This window comes from Vitis vinifera, chromosome 4 (assembly GCF_030704535.1).
Source record: "Vitis vinifera cultivar Pinot Noir 40024 chromosome 4, ASM3070453v1".
NCBI classification, from domain to species: Eukaryota; Viridiplantae; Streptophyta; class Magnoliopsida; order Vitales; family Vitaceae; genus Vitis; species Vitis vinifera.
The window spans coordinates 19877116-19890480 of NC_081808.1; the positions used below are offsets into that span (position 1 = coordinate 19877116).

At 36.0% G+C, this 13365-nt stretch overlaps 2 protein-coding genes across 3 annotated transcripts; one reads left to right on the forward strand and one right to left on the reverse strand.

The window, feature by feature from the left end:
• The first annotated feature begins 3419 nt into the window (after window positions 1-3419).
• LOC100258123 (uncharacterized) lies at window positions 3420-5896 on the forward strand. The gene is made up of 4 exons (XM_002266795.4): window positions 3420-4414; window positions 5237-5326; window positions 5421-5488; window positions 5625-5896. Exons 1-4 carry the CDS (start codon window positions 3764-3766, stop codon window positions 5758-5760), a joined length of 945 nt encoding a protein of 314 aa, XP_002266831.1. The 5' UTR covers window positions 3420-3763; the 3' UTR covers window positions 5761-5896.
• Window positions 5884-13016, reverse strand: LOC100263259 (sugar transporter ERD6-like 6). 2 transcript variants are annotated; one of them, XM_002266668.4, is made up of 18 exons: window positions 12620-13014; window positions 12464-12526; window positions 12284-12373; window positions 11866-11925; window positions 11708-11773; window positions 11558-11623; window positions 11378-11453; window positions 10314-10378; window positions 10134-10226; window positions 9941-10021; window positions 9733-9817; window positions 7782-7828; window positions 7610-7672; window positions 7448-7507; window positions 7214-7279; window positions 7059-7118; window positions 6340-6454; window positions 5884-6259 (listed from the first exon to the last, which is right to left on the reverse strand). In XM_002266668.4, exons 1-18 carry the CDS (start codon window positions 12809-12811, stop codon window positions 6147-6149), a joined length of 1461 nt encoding a protein of 486 aa, XP_002266704.1. In that variant the 5' UTR covers window positions 12812-13014; the 3' UTR covers window positions 5884-6146. The 2 variants fall into 2 exon arrangements, with proteins under 2 accessions (XP_002266704.1, XP_059592401.1); XM_059736418.1 differs by lacking the exon at window positions 7059-7118 and having other exon boundaries at window positions 12620-13016.
• Window positions 13017-13365: the final 349 nt, after the last annotated feature.

Consider the following 13365-nt stretch of genomic DNA (forward strand, 5'->3'; position numbering starts at 1 on the left):
CTAAAAGTGGTCCAGCCGCCCATCATTCGATTTGGGCTTAATCCATGTGAGCAGAACCAAGGCCCCTTAGTTGCCTCCAAGTTCCAACAGTATGGAGGATTTTGTTCTTATTATTCTATTCTAATTTTTTCCTCAAGCCTCCTCCCAGACCGCTGGGCCGGAACTGGTGTATGAGGTATTATCCTCTTCTGAAGTTCTGGTAGAAGTCCTCTTAATAAGGAGGTTGAAAATCTCTTCCTGAGCCATACCAATTACCCCTTAATTATTGGCTGATCCCAAGAAATGCTAACGCAGGTTTCTAAAATTAAGAAGGAGAAAATTTGCTGGTTGCAATCTGACTTGGCTGATCCCAAATCAAATAAAAGCTCAAGACAATTTGAAACCAAGACTCAAATCAAGATTCAAGAATTCATTGTTATTAACTTTTTATATTAGTAACAAACTTACATATATTTAAATTATTTATTTTTTATATAAAAAATTATAATAAAATAATATATAAAAATAATTTATTAACTTTAAATTCATTTTTACCTTTTTTATTTTATATTTTTCCTCAAAATTTTCAAACCAAGCCTAATCTTACTTAATTTCCTTTTTGTCTTCTTCACCAAGGTGAGGCTTTTGATGGAAGTAATTTGGGGTGTAAGTAAAACCAAAAAAAGTGATAAAACCCATCCAAACCAACCAAAATAAATCATATTGGTTTGGTTTTAAAAAATAATTGGTTCGGTTTTCAAAAATAAAAAAGGTCGGTTTGGTTTGAAAATTTTGAAAATCGATCTTATCAGTTCCGATTTTCTTGTCTCATAACCAATAAAATTTGAATCAAACCGATATTCTAAAACTTATATATAATTGTTTGATATTTGATAATTTTTTTTATATTAGATTCTATTAAAGTAATTCATTATTTTTATATTATGGTTAAATTAATTCTAAATGCATTTAATATATTTTTAACATCAAATCCAAGTTGGTTTCGATTTATTTTAAAAACAAATCAAACTTGGGACCTTATGTAAACTCAAAGTAATAGGATTTGAGTTTAAAATAAATACAAATCTACAACTAGGTTTAAGATTAAAAAAGTTATTAAGTTGGGTCAAAATCAATTCACGAAAATTAAACCAAATTGACTTCAAAAGGCTTAGTTTGATTCAATTTTTATCGCATATAAACTGATTATATTGGTTCAATTCATTTTTTATTCAAAAACCGACTGAATCAACCTTATTTATACCCCTGAAAGTAATGAAAAATTGTGGATACAACAAGAGATTTGATCCGACCAACTTTTATGCTAATTATTTTGGACATGTAATCTTGCTTTGGATCGTGATATGTATACTCAAGGCCTTATATATGGCCGTTTTGGGGATTAAATGTTGAATTTGGTCTTGCTATATTTCTTCTTACCACATAAGATAATAATCTTTGAATTAGTCGCTTCCATTGTTCTCTACTATTATTTGTATCTTTGGATTTGGTTGGGTGATGACTAGTCTAGTTCAAATCATGGTTTCATAGTGAGGTGAGCTTGGCGTCTGTGACCTCTTGTGTGAACCCTTTGCAGTTTAGGTAGTTGAACTACAAATTCAAGATGTGGCAAATAACTTATAAGAAAATTCTCAAGTTCTAATAGGAGGTCTAAATAAAAGTTTGATTAAAAAAAAAAAAAAGCAAATCTTAAAAAATAAAAAAGAAGTCTCTTAAGGACAAAAATTTTAAACTAGAGAGATAAATTGTTTACACTAATAAAATAATTTATTTATTTTTTAAATTAAGATAACCAATATCTTAAATTGGGAATTTAAATTCGAACATGAGATTTTGTAGGATCAAGAAGTTACTCAAAATTCTACTAAGAGAAAACTCAAAAATTAAGGAAAAATTTTCAGATATTCTTTGACATGTAGGTATTAAACACGATACAAAAATATCTTTTATGCACTTTCAATATTAAAAATAATTAAAAATATATATATTTCTTTTTTTAAAATGCAAAGTGAAACCTTCATAAGTTCACTCAAGAACAAATCATTTTCTATTTTTGATTAAACTCATTTCCTAGAATACTAATCGTGATCCTCTGTTGTACCAAAATAGTGCTATAGCCTAGTTAAGTGGTGATTTTGGTTAAAAAATAAAAAAATAAAAACTATAAAAAGAGTTATTATGGTTATTATAATATTTTAGGTATTGTCTTTAGGAGTTGACCAAAGAAATTAAATTGTCAAACTTGCTTAACTCCTAAAATAAAAACAATGTAAGAATTGATTTTATGAATTAGAATTATATAACTTAATTAAGAAGACTAATTTAATAACTAAATAAATATTTATTTTTACGTAATCAACTTAAGTATGAGATTTACACAGTCCGACTTCAAGAATAAAAGTTGAAGCTAACAAAGGTTTCTCACCTCTGATGATCTTAAGGTTTTTAAGGTCTTTAATCAATCAAGATCAACTTGAGTCATAAATTTCACAATTGCATCTGAAACATAATTTTTCATCATTTCATTAACTTTGATTTATATTCTACGCTTACTTATGTATAATATCTAGTCGAATAATTATCATCAAATAAATGAAATTTAACTTAAATTCAAGTCTTGACTTTTTAATCATTTCTATTTCTTATACTTTCATCTCAGAATAGATAATGATAAGAATAATCGGGATAACTAATAGGGGCCGGTGCTAAGAATCATTAATATTCAATATAGTATTATTATATCATATTCTAATCCAAATTAATAAGAAGAGTATTGTAATATCATAATTAATGCCTTAAACCATTCAATAATTTCATTGTTATGCTTTTTTTTTTGTGCATTATTCCTCCATATTTTTAATTTAGGTTTTCACACTTCATACCCCAGTTCATGATACTATATATACCATGACGCATTCTAGAAATATTAACATCTCCTACATAATAAAACGATAGGTTATAAAATAACACTTCATGAAAGTATCGTCTTATGTTTTTTCTTAATGTCTTTTAGAGGTAAGTTTAAGATTTCAACCTATGAAAGTTTAATGATTTAACCTATCAGTTATGAAGAGATTCAATTTATTGAAAGTGGTTTCACCTGCCATACCATAATTCTCATTAATTAAATTCCCATTATTTGGTGCATTGTCAGAACAAAACCACATAACAAGTACATTAAGAAGAATAAAACAAAGTTAAAGGCAGAGTGGGAAGGAGTAGGTAGAAGTTGACCAAGTCAAGGCCCTAATTGGACACGCAATATTAATCTTGATTTCTTAAGTATACATAGGACAAGCCGCACACCCTTGACTCCATTCCCAAGTATGTACATGTTCTCCGCCACCACAACTTCAAAAGATGAAGCCAAGAGTAGGCAGTGCAGTTGATCAAAATCAAACCACCTTCTGTATTGTGAGGATATGGATTAAAAAAAAATCTGAAGGCGAACTCCTAAGCTAACAACTGTTGACATACACAAGCAAATATGAGATTTCGTGCAAGTAAACATGGACTTTCAGGTCATGGTCATATTGATGGGGCCATCAACCGGCATTTAAGAAATATAGGAGTGCAGTTGGGTTTAATGCGTTCAGCCAATAATAAAGCTGTATTCTGAATTGCCTCCATTCAATTGGAATCGGATAACTGCCCGGCACCAAACATGTCTCTCCTTCCTCATTTAAAAGCTATCTTGGTTCATTGCTAGTCATAGACTCATAGTACAGGGGGAGAGCCAGGCTGAGAGATATAGAGCGGAGAGATGGTGAACCTGGTAGCAGCGCAGAAGCCATTGCTGCATGGGCTGATGAAGATGGCGGGGGTGAGGCCCCACATGGTGGAGATCGAGCCAGGCACGGTCATGAACTTCTGGGTTCCGTGCGAGACTGTTGAGAAGCCCAAAAAGAAGGGAGACATCAGCAGCTTGAGAAAACCAACCAAACCCGTTGTGGTCCTGGTGCACGGCTTCGCTGCTGAGGGTATTGTCACATGGCAATTCCAGGTGGGTGCTTTAACTAAAAAGTACTCGGTCTACGTCCCGGATCTTCTATTCTTCGGTGATTCTACCACGGACAAGTCCGACCGGTCGCCGACTTTTCAGGCGGAATGTTTGGAGAAGGGGCTGAGAAAGCTTGGAGTGGAGAAGTGTACAATCGTGGGGTTCAGCTATGGTGGGATGGTGGCGTTCAAGATGGCGGAGTTGCACCAGGACTTGGTTCAGGCGGTGGTGGTGTCGGGTTCCATCTTGGCCATGACTGACTCGATCAGTGAAGCCACTCTTCAGAGGCTTGGGTTCGCTTCTTCTTCGGAGCTGTTGCTGCCCACCTCCGTCAAGGGCCTTAAAGCCCTTCTCTCTGTTGCAGCTCACAAGAAGCTTTGGTTCCCGGATCGCCTTCACAAGGACTACCTTGAGGTTTGTACTGCTACTACTACCACTCTTATGCTGTTACTGTTTCCATTTCGATTGAAGCTTCTGCAGTTGGTTTTCTTTCTCTGGTCAATTTAATTATTCCACGAAAAAGGAAAAAAAACAAAGGGTTTCCATAAATTCTTACATGAAAGCTACATGTGCAACAAATTCACCCTTGTTCCTGCCCAAACTACACCCAACCTCTTCAGTCTTCACCTTGTGTTCAAGTTTGGTAAATTCTATTTGGATCTCCTTGGTAAATGAAGAATGTTTGCTTTTTTAATGATTTATGGGTACATAATTAGATATATGAACTCGGTCAGGTTTCACACTCTTTTGCTTTCCTTGGGAAAATAAGGCAGGTTCCACGTTTCTTTTTTATACTTTTCCACCCAACAAGTTACTACAAATTATTAATCCAAGTATTAGAGCTACTAATTTTGATGAAACAATAAAGGAAGGGTCCAAATCGCTGTCACTTTCAAAGAAGAATTACTGAAATGGTAGGTGCCACACCCACACCCATGCCATGACACCGCTGGTCTTGGTTGAACCAACTATTCCTAGTCTGTGTTCCAACAGCGACAACGAGGCACGAGTCTGCCCACATCAGCATGTTTTTAGATTACAGCCTGGATACTCATTTATTCGAGCCTCATCTAATTCATATCATCATTTCTTACAACAACCAAAGCGGCCGCCACAATCAAGTATTTACACATCTGGTTGAACATATATTCGAATAAGTACATCCATAAACATCACCCTTTTATGTGGTCTTCCAAGGATAGTTTTGGTGGTTGATACTGACTGATGTCCCAACAGGTGATGTTCACAAACAGGCAGGAAAGGGGTGATCTCCTAGAGGCTTTGGTGGTCAGCACCAAGGATACCAACGTACCCAATTTCCCACAGGTAATATGGACTCTGCCCTAAATGCAACCATTTCATTTATCATTCCCTCTTTGGCCTTCCCGGAGAGTGACACTTGTTCCCTTTCTTCACTCAGAAAATACATCTCTTATGGGGGGAGAACGATCAGATTTTCAAGCAGGAGCTTGCCCATAACATGAAAGAGTATGTGTATTAGATTCAACTGCCAGCATAAATTAAGTTGATTTGAATCTCACAATATCACTAATTACACACGCCAACAACAAATGGGTTATATTAATTTTAAGCACTACTCATGGATCTATTTATATGATCACAGGCAGCTAGGAGACAAGGCCACATTTCAAGGTATAAAGAAAGCCGGTCACCTGGTTCACCTGGAGAGACCCTGTGTCTATAATAGGCATCTCAAGCTGTTCCTTGCTTCCCTGAACACAGATGGAGCCCCAAAATGATGAAATCTACTGCATTTCTGCTACCTAAAGCACTGCTCAGCGCCAATGAGGAATGAGGAGTGTTCATTGCGTTCTATTCAAATAAAACTGTATCGTGCCTTTGCTAAAGGAAAGAGTATTTAATGAGTTTGGGCAATTCTTTTTTATTTATTTATTTATTTGTTTCCTTGATAAAAAATTAACCAACACAACTGTTATGGCAGAGAGCCTAAAAAATACACAAGGTTTCATGCAACAACACTAAATGCAAACTGAACCTATACATGGTGACGGAGGCATGTATGATACGGAAGACGTATACATGCTTGAGAAAACAAATTCATCTGAAGGGTGTTGTGTTTCTTCCAGATTTCTCCTTTGGTTTCAGGAACACAGAGCAAGCAAATTCATCTGAAGGACCGCTGAATTTCTTCCAGGGTTCTTCCTTTGGTTTCAGGGACCCAAAGTGTCACAAACACTATGGTAAAAGCAGTCATTAATGTGTAAATAGCGAAGGTCCCTGTTGACATTAAAGATGCTGCATTAGTTACAATAATACATTCACATGTCAGCAGAGAGAGAGAGAGGGGAGAAAAATACCTCCTTTGCTCCAACTCAGGAGTAGGTTTGCAGTCATTGTAACTGCCCATGATGTTAGCCAATTTGCCAATGTTGCGATGCTGCCTGCAAGTCCTTTAATACTCACTGGAAGTATCTGAATCCAATTCAGAACATAAGAGAGCTCATAAGATAGTTGTTCCTACCAATATAATTTCATTAAAATTGGCACTTCATTCTTTGGAAGGTTCAAGTTCCATGCAAAACCATTTCAAATGTGTACATAAATGATCAATCATTGTGAGAATATCCAAAATCTATAATTTTGAATTTTGTGACAAAGAGATTCCAAAACATGAGTTAAAATTCAAATACATGAGTTGAAACTCCGAGTCCTAGCTCAGAATCAATCAGACAGCAGAAATATCTAATACTGCCAGATGTCCTTATAAGATTAGCGGTACTTTTCAAGTTCATGATTTCTATACCTTTGAAAGAAATCACTCACCAAATGTATTTAACACTGAGCTATGTGTTGAGCAGGTGGTGTATCTATGCAAACATAAAAATTACTTCAAAACCAGCTTCAACTGGTTGATGCTTTAGCTACCAAAACTCAGTTGATGACTAGTAAAGTCACTGCTAGAAGTGACTCTCTACCAATTGAATTCCTCATCAGATAGTTTATAGCATCGAAGACCTTTTGTGCCAAATTTGGGAAAAGCTTTTCTGTCCTTTATATAAAGTCTAGTATTTCATACCTCGGACATTATAACCCAAGGAATGGCTCCAACTCCTAGAGAGAAGGTAATTACCAAAGCCTGGAAAGAGATGGCAGGACATAACAGAATTGAGAAACATCATTAAAAACACAGTTAAGAAAACACTAAAGGCCAAGCTACATAAGAAGTCATACCACAAGCCCAACAAGTGAAAGGATTCCCAATATGCTATAAAATCGAGAGTCTTCTGAAATGACATCCTGGTAACATTGAAGAAGAAGAAGAAGTCCAACCATCATAAAACAGACCAAACATGAAAAAATAAAAATAAAAAATCCCTTCATGCATGATGCATGAACCCTTCACACTGACATTCAGCAGTTTCACGTGCCTACATAAAATGCAGAACCAAGATGGACATTACTGACCTTCAGGTAAAATGCAACTGAGACAAGGAGGAGGCTAAGAGTCATTCCAGAGGAGGATACCTGTGCCAAATGGTTGCAGATTTCAAATTTTGTTTACTTTCTGTTTTTCTTCCAGTTAATGTACATAAACAAACTCTAAATAAAGAAAGAACTCAGACGCACTATGAGAAGAAGCCTGCGCCCAGCTTTGTCCACCAACCAAGTAGTGACCCCAGTGGCAATGACCTACATATATGACAGGCTCTTATGAACTAACTCTAATAAATATTCTTTTGGAATATTAAAATATCTGGGTAAAAATGCACAGCATTAGATGTAGCAATTTATATATTACCTGAATAACCCCAAGTCCAACTGTTGCAATATCACTCGATGAAATCCCTGTCCAAATTTAAGGCAACTAAATAAGGCGTCAAATTCAGTGTTGGAAGGCAAGGCACTTTCTATATTATTGCCAACACAGCATAGGCAACTCCAGATGACTATATAGATCAACCAAGATTTCATACATGAACAAAAAGGTAAAACAAAACTGATCTAACTCTCAAGTAGACGTACACAGTGCAATATATTATCAGAGTAGAACAGATTTCTATATACTATCAGAGCAGATGCCCCTTCTCAATTTCATGGTTACAACAGTGGCAAGGGGTTGGGTTAAGGATGTGGGAGGTTCCAGTTTCAAACCCCAGCAGGAAAAGAAGAATACGGAAAAAAAAAAAACTATTAAACAAAAAGTTCATTACAGTGTCAAGGACCAAATTTGTTATGTTCTGCAGTGCAATGAGAGTCAGGGGAAAAAACAAGAAATACAAAGAATACACTAGCAATGTCTACGTGTCAAAAAGAGAGAAAAGCAAGCAAGAGAATAAAGCATTGTTACTGTCTAGAACGCTGGATTTGTAGCTGACTTAAGTTAACTAAACTTCACCCTTGCAGCCTGAAGTGGCTGCATGCAAACACAAGCCCACCTTTGCATGCTTGATTGCCAGTTTTTATCACTACATTATTCTGTTTTCTACTGAAATGACAAAGGTGACATCACTGCAGGTGATGTGGCACCAACCTCATGCGATATGATTAGACTATGACACATGTCAATCTTAAAACCTTACCTGAAAGGAGGTTCAAAAAATTAAAAAACACCATCTACCATGTACTTGGAACATGTGTCACACAGAGGCACCAATGCACATCAAGATTGAACAATTGAGACCTCGAGGTGAGGCACAGATCTCACTCTCAAAGACACTGTTAAGGTATTAAGCGATTGTAAGGCACACTTCAACATTCTTGAGGATCATACACCTGAAAAATACACCTTGAACAATTGCCACAAACTAGAGGCTTCTCATCACAACTTTGAAAGCTAAAATTTTCTTTCAAAATTTTTATTTTTTTCAGATCAAACACTTTATTTTATATATATATATATATATAATGTTGCGAATTGGTTACTTGTCTTCTCACAGAGGTTAATTTTCACATCAAACTGGATTCAGTATAAATGGAAAAGGAACATGCATTGGCATGCCTCATGTCAATTATGGAAGATGATTGCTATAAGGACCTCAAGTGTAAATTTCTGTAATACTTAAAGGCAACCAGGTGACTCTTCCTTACATTTATCTGCTTACAATAGCTTTGTTTGTAAATTTAACTGATATCCCAAATCATCATATTTCACAAAAATCTAATTTTAGACAATGATGAACAGTATAATTTCATGCAGCCATATCTGGAACAGAACTAGCAAGAACAGATTTAAATTAATGTCATAGATCTAGAGAGAATTAAGTAAAAAATAAGCATTTGCAACCATACCATTAGTGCGCGCATTTTCATAGTTCCTGATCAGCAACAAGAATTATCAAAACAATGCTCTGTTATATGGACTACAACACAAATTGTAGGGTGCATGTGTTTCTCTAACTTCATGTCAGTCTGAACCCCAATGTTTAGGATGCAGGGGCATACATGAACTGTTTAAGTTTTCAATTGTCCTTCCATGCATTGGGGTAACTATGTGATATAGAAAGTCTAATCAATATGTGAATTTCACACATTAAAAATATCCATATAACTGAATTCTAGTTTCTAGGACATGCTTAACAGGTGTCAGTTCAAGCACATTTGCATATAACACATCTCATACCATATCAATGTTGTACCATATCCATCATGAGTAATTCACACATTTTGATTGTTTATGAATATAGAAACTAAGGCAAACCCCACTCTCTATGGTTCTACTCAGTTCAAAGTCAAGGTGATGTTGATCTAACCAGCAGCTTCAAAGATATTACTGGAATAGAATAGAACACCATTGATACCACTGAGTTGCTGGAGCATGAGTAATCCAATCCCTACCTGCAGCACATGAGATCTCCAGTTAAAATAAAAGGAAATAGGTTCCTAGGCCTGCACAACTCCAAAGATTCAGAGAACAATATGATAAAACCGAAACCAGAATTTCAAGACAAACCATTCTACCATCAAAGGAAACCAATATCTTTTCCGTTTGAGATCTGAAAACTGGATGGTAGTTCTCTTGCCTGTTGATGCCACAGATCTCTGCAGAGTATAAATTCATAAAAAAAAATTATGGAAACTTTAAAGAAAGTGTTAAAAGATAAATATGAAGCAGATCCTTTATATTCTTCTAATCTGGGGTTCACGTATTTACCTTGATTTCAGTCACCTCAACAGAAATGTCGGTATCAAATCCCCGTAGAACTTGCAAAGATGCTTCAAAATCTTCTGTCATTCCCATTTTGGCCTAAATATAAAATGCAGATGAAAGAGACAACTCAACTTGAGTAATACACCAAACCCAATTAATATGACATCAAATCATGACTCTTACCAGCCAACGAGGAGATTCTGGTATGAAAAATAGACCAGGTATCAATATTGTGCATGGCAAAATTCCTGCAAATAGAGTGTAAAAGTCCAGATCATTCAAGAATTCATTAACTAATTTAACAGGTTTATTTTCAATTAAATTAAAGCTAAACGGACGAAAGGGAACTTTTACAAGAGTAAACTTAGTGGTTGTGAGGCAGAGTTAGGTACAAGAGAGCTAAGCAGTGAACAAGAAAAATTGGGATGCAGCAATGCAGGGGGTCAGGGAAATGACCAAAGAAGCACAAGTTCTGTTCTAGAAAATGGATAATATAGTATCAAAATAATCGAGGAAGATGAAAAAGACATAAGCTAGGAAGAAAAAGAACATATGAGGAGGGAGAATTTTCTGAGAAAAACATCTAATGTTTCCAAAATGAGATAGGAGATGTTTACTTAGGGACACTAATACCAACATCCAAATCTATCCTTAATCTGGATCTCTTCAAGATATATAAGATGGAGAGTGAATCATTTGTAGATGCTAAGCACAACTAACCTATGGTTCTTACAGTTCTCCTGAATCCCTCTAAGGAAATTAGGCAGATCTTCAGAAATTATGTCATGGGATGACTGACACTATACTCCATGACTGTCCTTTTTAGTACTTCGACCTCAGGAAAAACAAAAAAAACATCTTCCGCACAACATGCATGTTACGTTATTACCAAATTTCATGGCCATATATAAGCTTATTAAGCATTTATCACTACTAAACATAGCAAACAATCCAGATCCAGTTTTCATCTTTCATTAGGGCTGGAGGAGCCTATGGGCATTGGGAGGGCAAAAACCTTTAACAACTCCCCCTTCCCTGGTTGTGTAACCACTAGCCATACTAACTTACCTTCCATAAGGACTAAACCATCGAAATATTTGCTTGAATTAAAAAAATAAAAATAAAAATCAAATCATATAATTGCACATTCAATAGAAAATTTAGGAAAATTTTCCTTGTCCTGATGACCTAAAGGATTCTCTTTCCACAGTCCAATAGACCAAGAAAATGTGATTTTCAGGGCTTACCTAAAACTGCAAGTACCCTCCAATTAACAAAAAGTCCCAACACATATGCCAATAGTATTCCAAGAGTAACTGAGAGCTACACAAGGAAAAGTAAGTTTTTAGTGTATTCATTCAATAAATTTGGACTAGTAACACTAAAAACATAGAGGCTAAACTTAACTAGGTATTAAGAAAACAAACCTGGTTAACAGATCCTAAGCCTCCCCTCATATTTTGAGGCGATATCTCAGCTATATATACAGGCACCTAAAATATAGGCATTAACGCTATTGAGATTTTCATCACAATTACAAGGAAAACAAACAAGGAAACCACAAGGATGAAAATTACTGTGTAAGAGATTACACCAACGCCAAACCCTTCCAACAATCTTCCCATATAAAGAAATGATGAATCCTTCACAAAGGCCACAAACCGATAATCAGACAATGAAAGAAGCTTGTGAACCATATAGTAGCGTAAATATCAAAATAGAAATGATCACTCACTTGGGCAAATGATATTGCAAGCCATCCTATTATATTAGGAATCGAAGCAATCATTAGTGACTGCAAGTCAACAGAAAGAACCAACATTCAGAAATTCATTTTTATGGCACCTGCAATCAGAAAATGCAAATGCAAATGCGCAATCACAATACTAAAGCACCCAAACTATAAGGATAAAATGCAGAGAAAAGAAGACTCAGGAAACAAAAATCATCGCTCTCCACCAAGCCTAGCACAATCATTTGGCGTTTATTAAGTAAAGGTTTCATTCTTAGAAAACAAAAACAACAGAGAAGAACATGATGGTACAAAATTTTCTTTTCTTTTCTTTCCTTTATTTATTTTCCTCAGATTCTCAGGAACAAACGGGTAAAAGAAAAACCAACGTAATCCGTACTGATAAAATGATCGATCATACCCCTTTCCTGCCGATGTATTCCGCAATCTGACCACTGGCTATTGCCCCAACCATGGCCCCCACATTTGACAACGAACCAAAAATAGAGAACTGTACCCATGACAATGAGCTATGAATAAAAACGTAACCAAAACCAACACAATTTGGGGGGAAAGAAGAAGGCTGAAATAGAACCCACACCTCTGAAAGGGAAAGTCCAAGATCACTGATGATCTCAGATTGCGTAGGAGAAGAATACCCACACTGTCAACAACGATTACAAACTCAGTCAATGTATTCAAAAACTCATGAGAATCGAAATCAACATCACAGAGGTGGAAAAAACGGTGCAATTACGGTGAAGCCGAACTGAATGGGACCCAGAGCAACGATGAGGACGCATAGGAGGACGGAGACGGAGTTGTCGCGGATGATCTGCGCGGAGGATCCCATAATGCTGGATTGCCGGGAGCCCATCCGGTACCAGCTTCCGGTGTGGAGAAAGGGCTTGCGAAGATCTCGCCCATCCTCTTCTTCCCTGAAACTCATGGCAGCGTTGGTATCAGCCCTCAGATTTGATCAATGATCACCCCTTGAAGCAATCCAGACGTAGGTGGAATTGGTGATTCGCGGTGGAGAGGACGAGCCTCCGAATTATCGTCCCAAAAAGGAAAAATAGAGGAGGGAATGCGTCGAGGTAGCGCGTGGGGAAATAAGCGAAAGGTGGTTGGTTGTTCGAATGCTTATCCACGTGAGGAAACTTTCAATGCTGTGTCAGCACTTAAATTATAATTCTTGGAAGCATATTCATATCTTTATTTGGAAGTACTCTATTTCCTTTTCCAAATGCCTCATCTTCTTTTCCCTTTTTTTCCTTCTTCTCCTTCATAATAATTAACGTTAATCACCTTATAATCACGTATTATGCACCGTTCTATTAAAAATTACCATTAATATTCATTATTAATTTGTAAATGAATTTCCATTGTATAAAATATTTGAAGTATTAGTAGATATTCCATTAATAATAAGGTATAAATTCTTCTTATTTTAAATTTTTTTTTTCATCCTTTAGGGCGAGGATGAGATTTTTCCATGTTTGT

Excerpts from the sequence above, each read along its gene's own strand:
- LOC100258123 (XM_002266795.4), top strand. The coding sequence starts at position 3,764 with ATGGTGAACCTGGTAGCAGCGCAGAAGCCATTGCTGCATGGGCTGATG. Across the intron at positions 4,415-5,236 it reads TTCACAAGGACTACCTTGAG|GTGATGTTCACAAACAGGCA; the intron begins GTTTGTACTGCT and ends ATGTCCCAACAG. Across the intron at positions 5,489-5,624 it reads CTTGCCCATAACATGAAAGA|GCAGCTAGGAGACAAGGCCA; the intron begins GTATGTGTATTA and ends ATATGATCACAG.
- LOC100263259 (XM_002266668.4), bottom strand. The coding sequence starts at position 12,811 with ATGAGTTTCAGGGAAGAAGAGGATGGGCGAGATCTTCGCAAGCCCTTT. Across the intron at positions 11,624-11,707 it reads TTGGTGTAATCTCTTACACA|GTGCCTGTATATATAGCTGA; the intron begins GTAATTTTCATC and ends CCTATATTTTAG. Across the intron at positions 11,454-11,557 it reads GCTTAGGATCTGTTAACCAG|CTCTCAGTTACTCTTGGAAT; the intron begins GTTTGTTTTCTT and ends TTCCTTGTGTAG.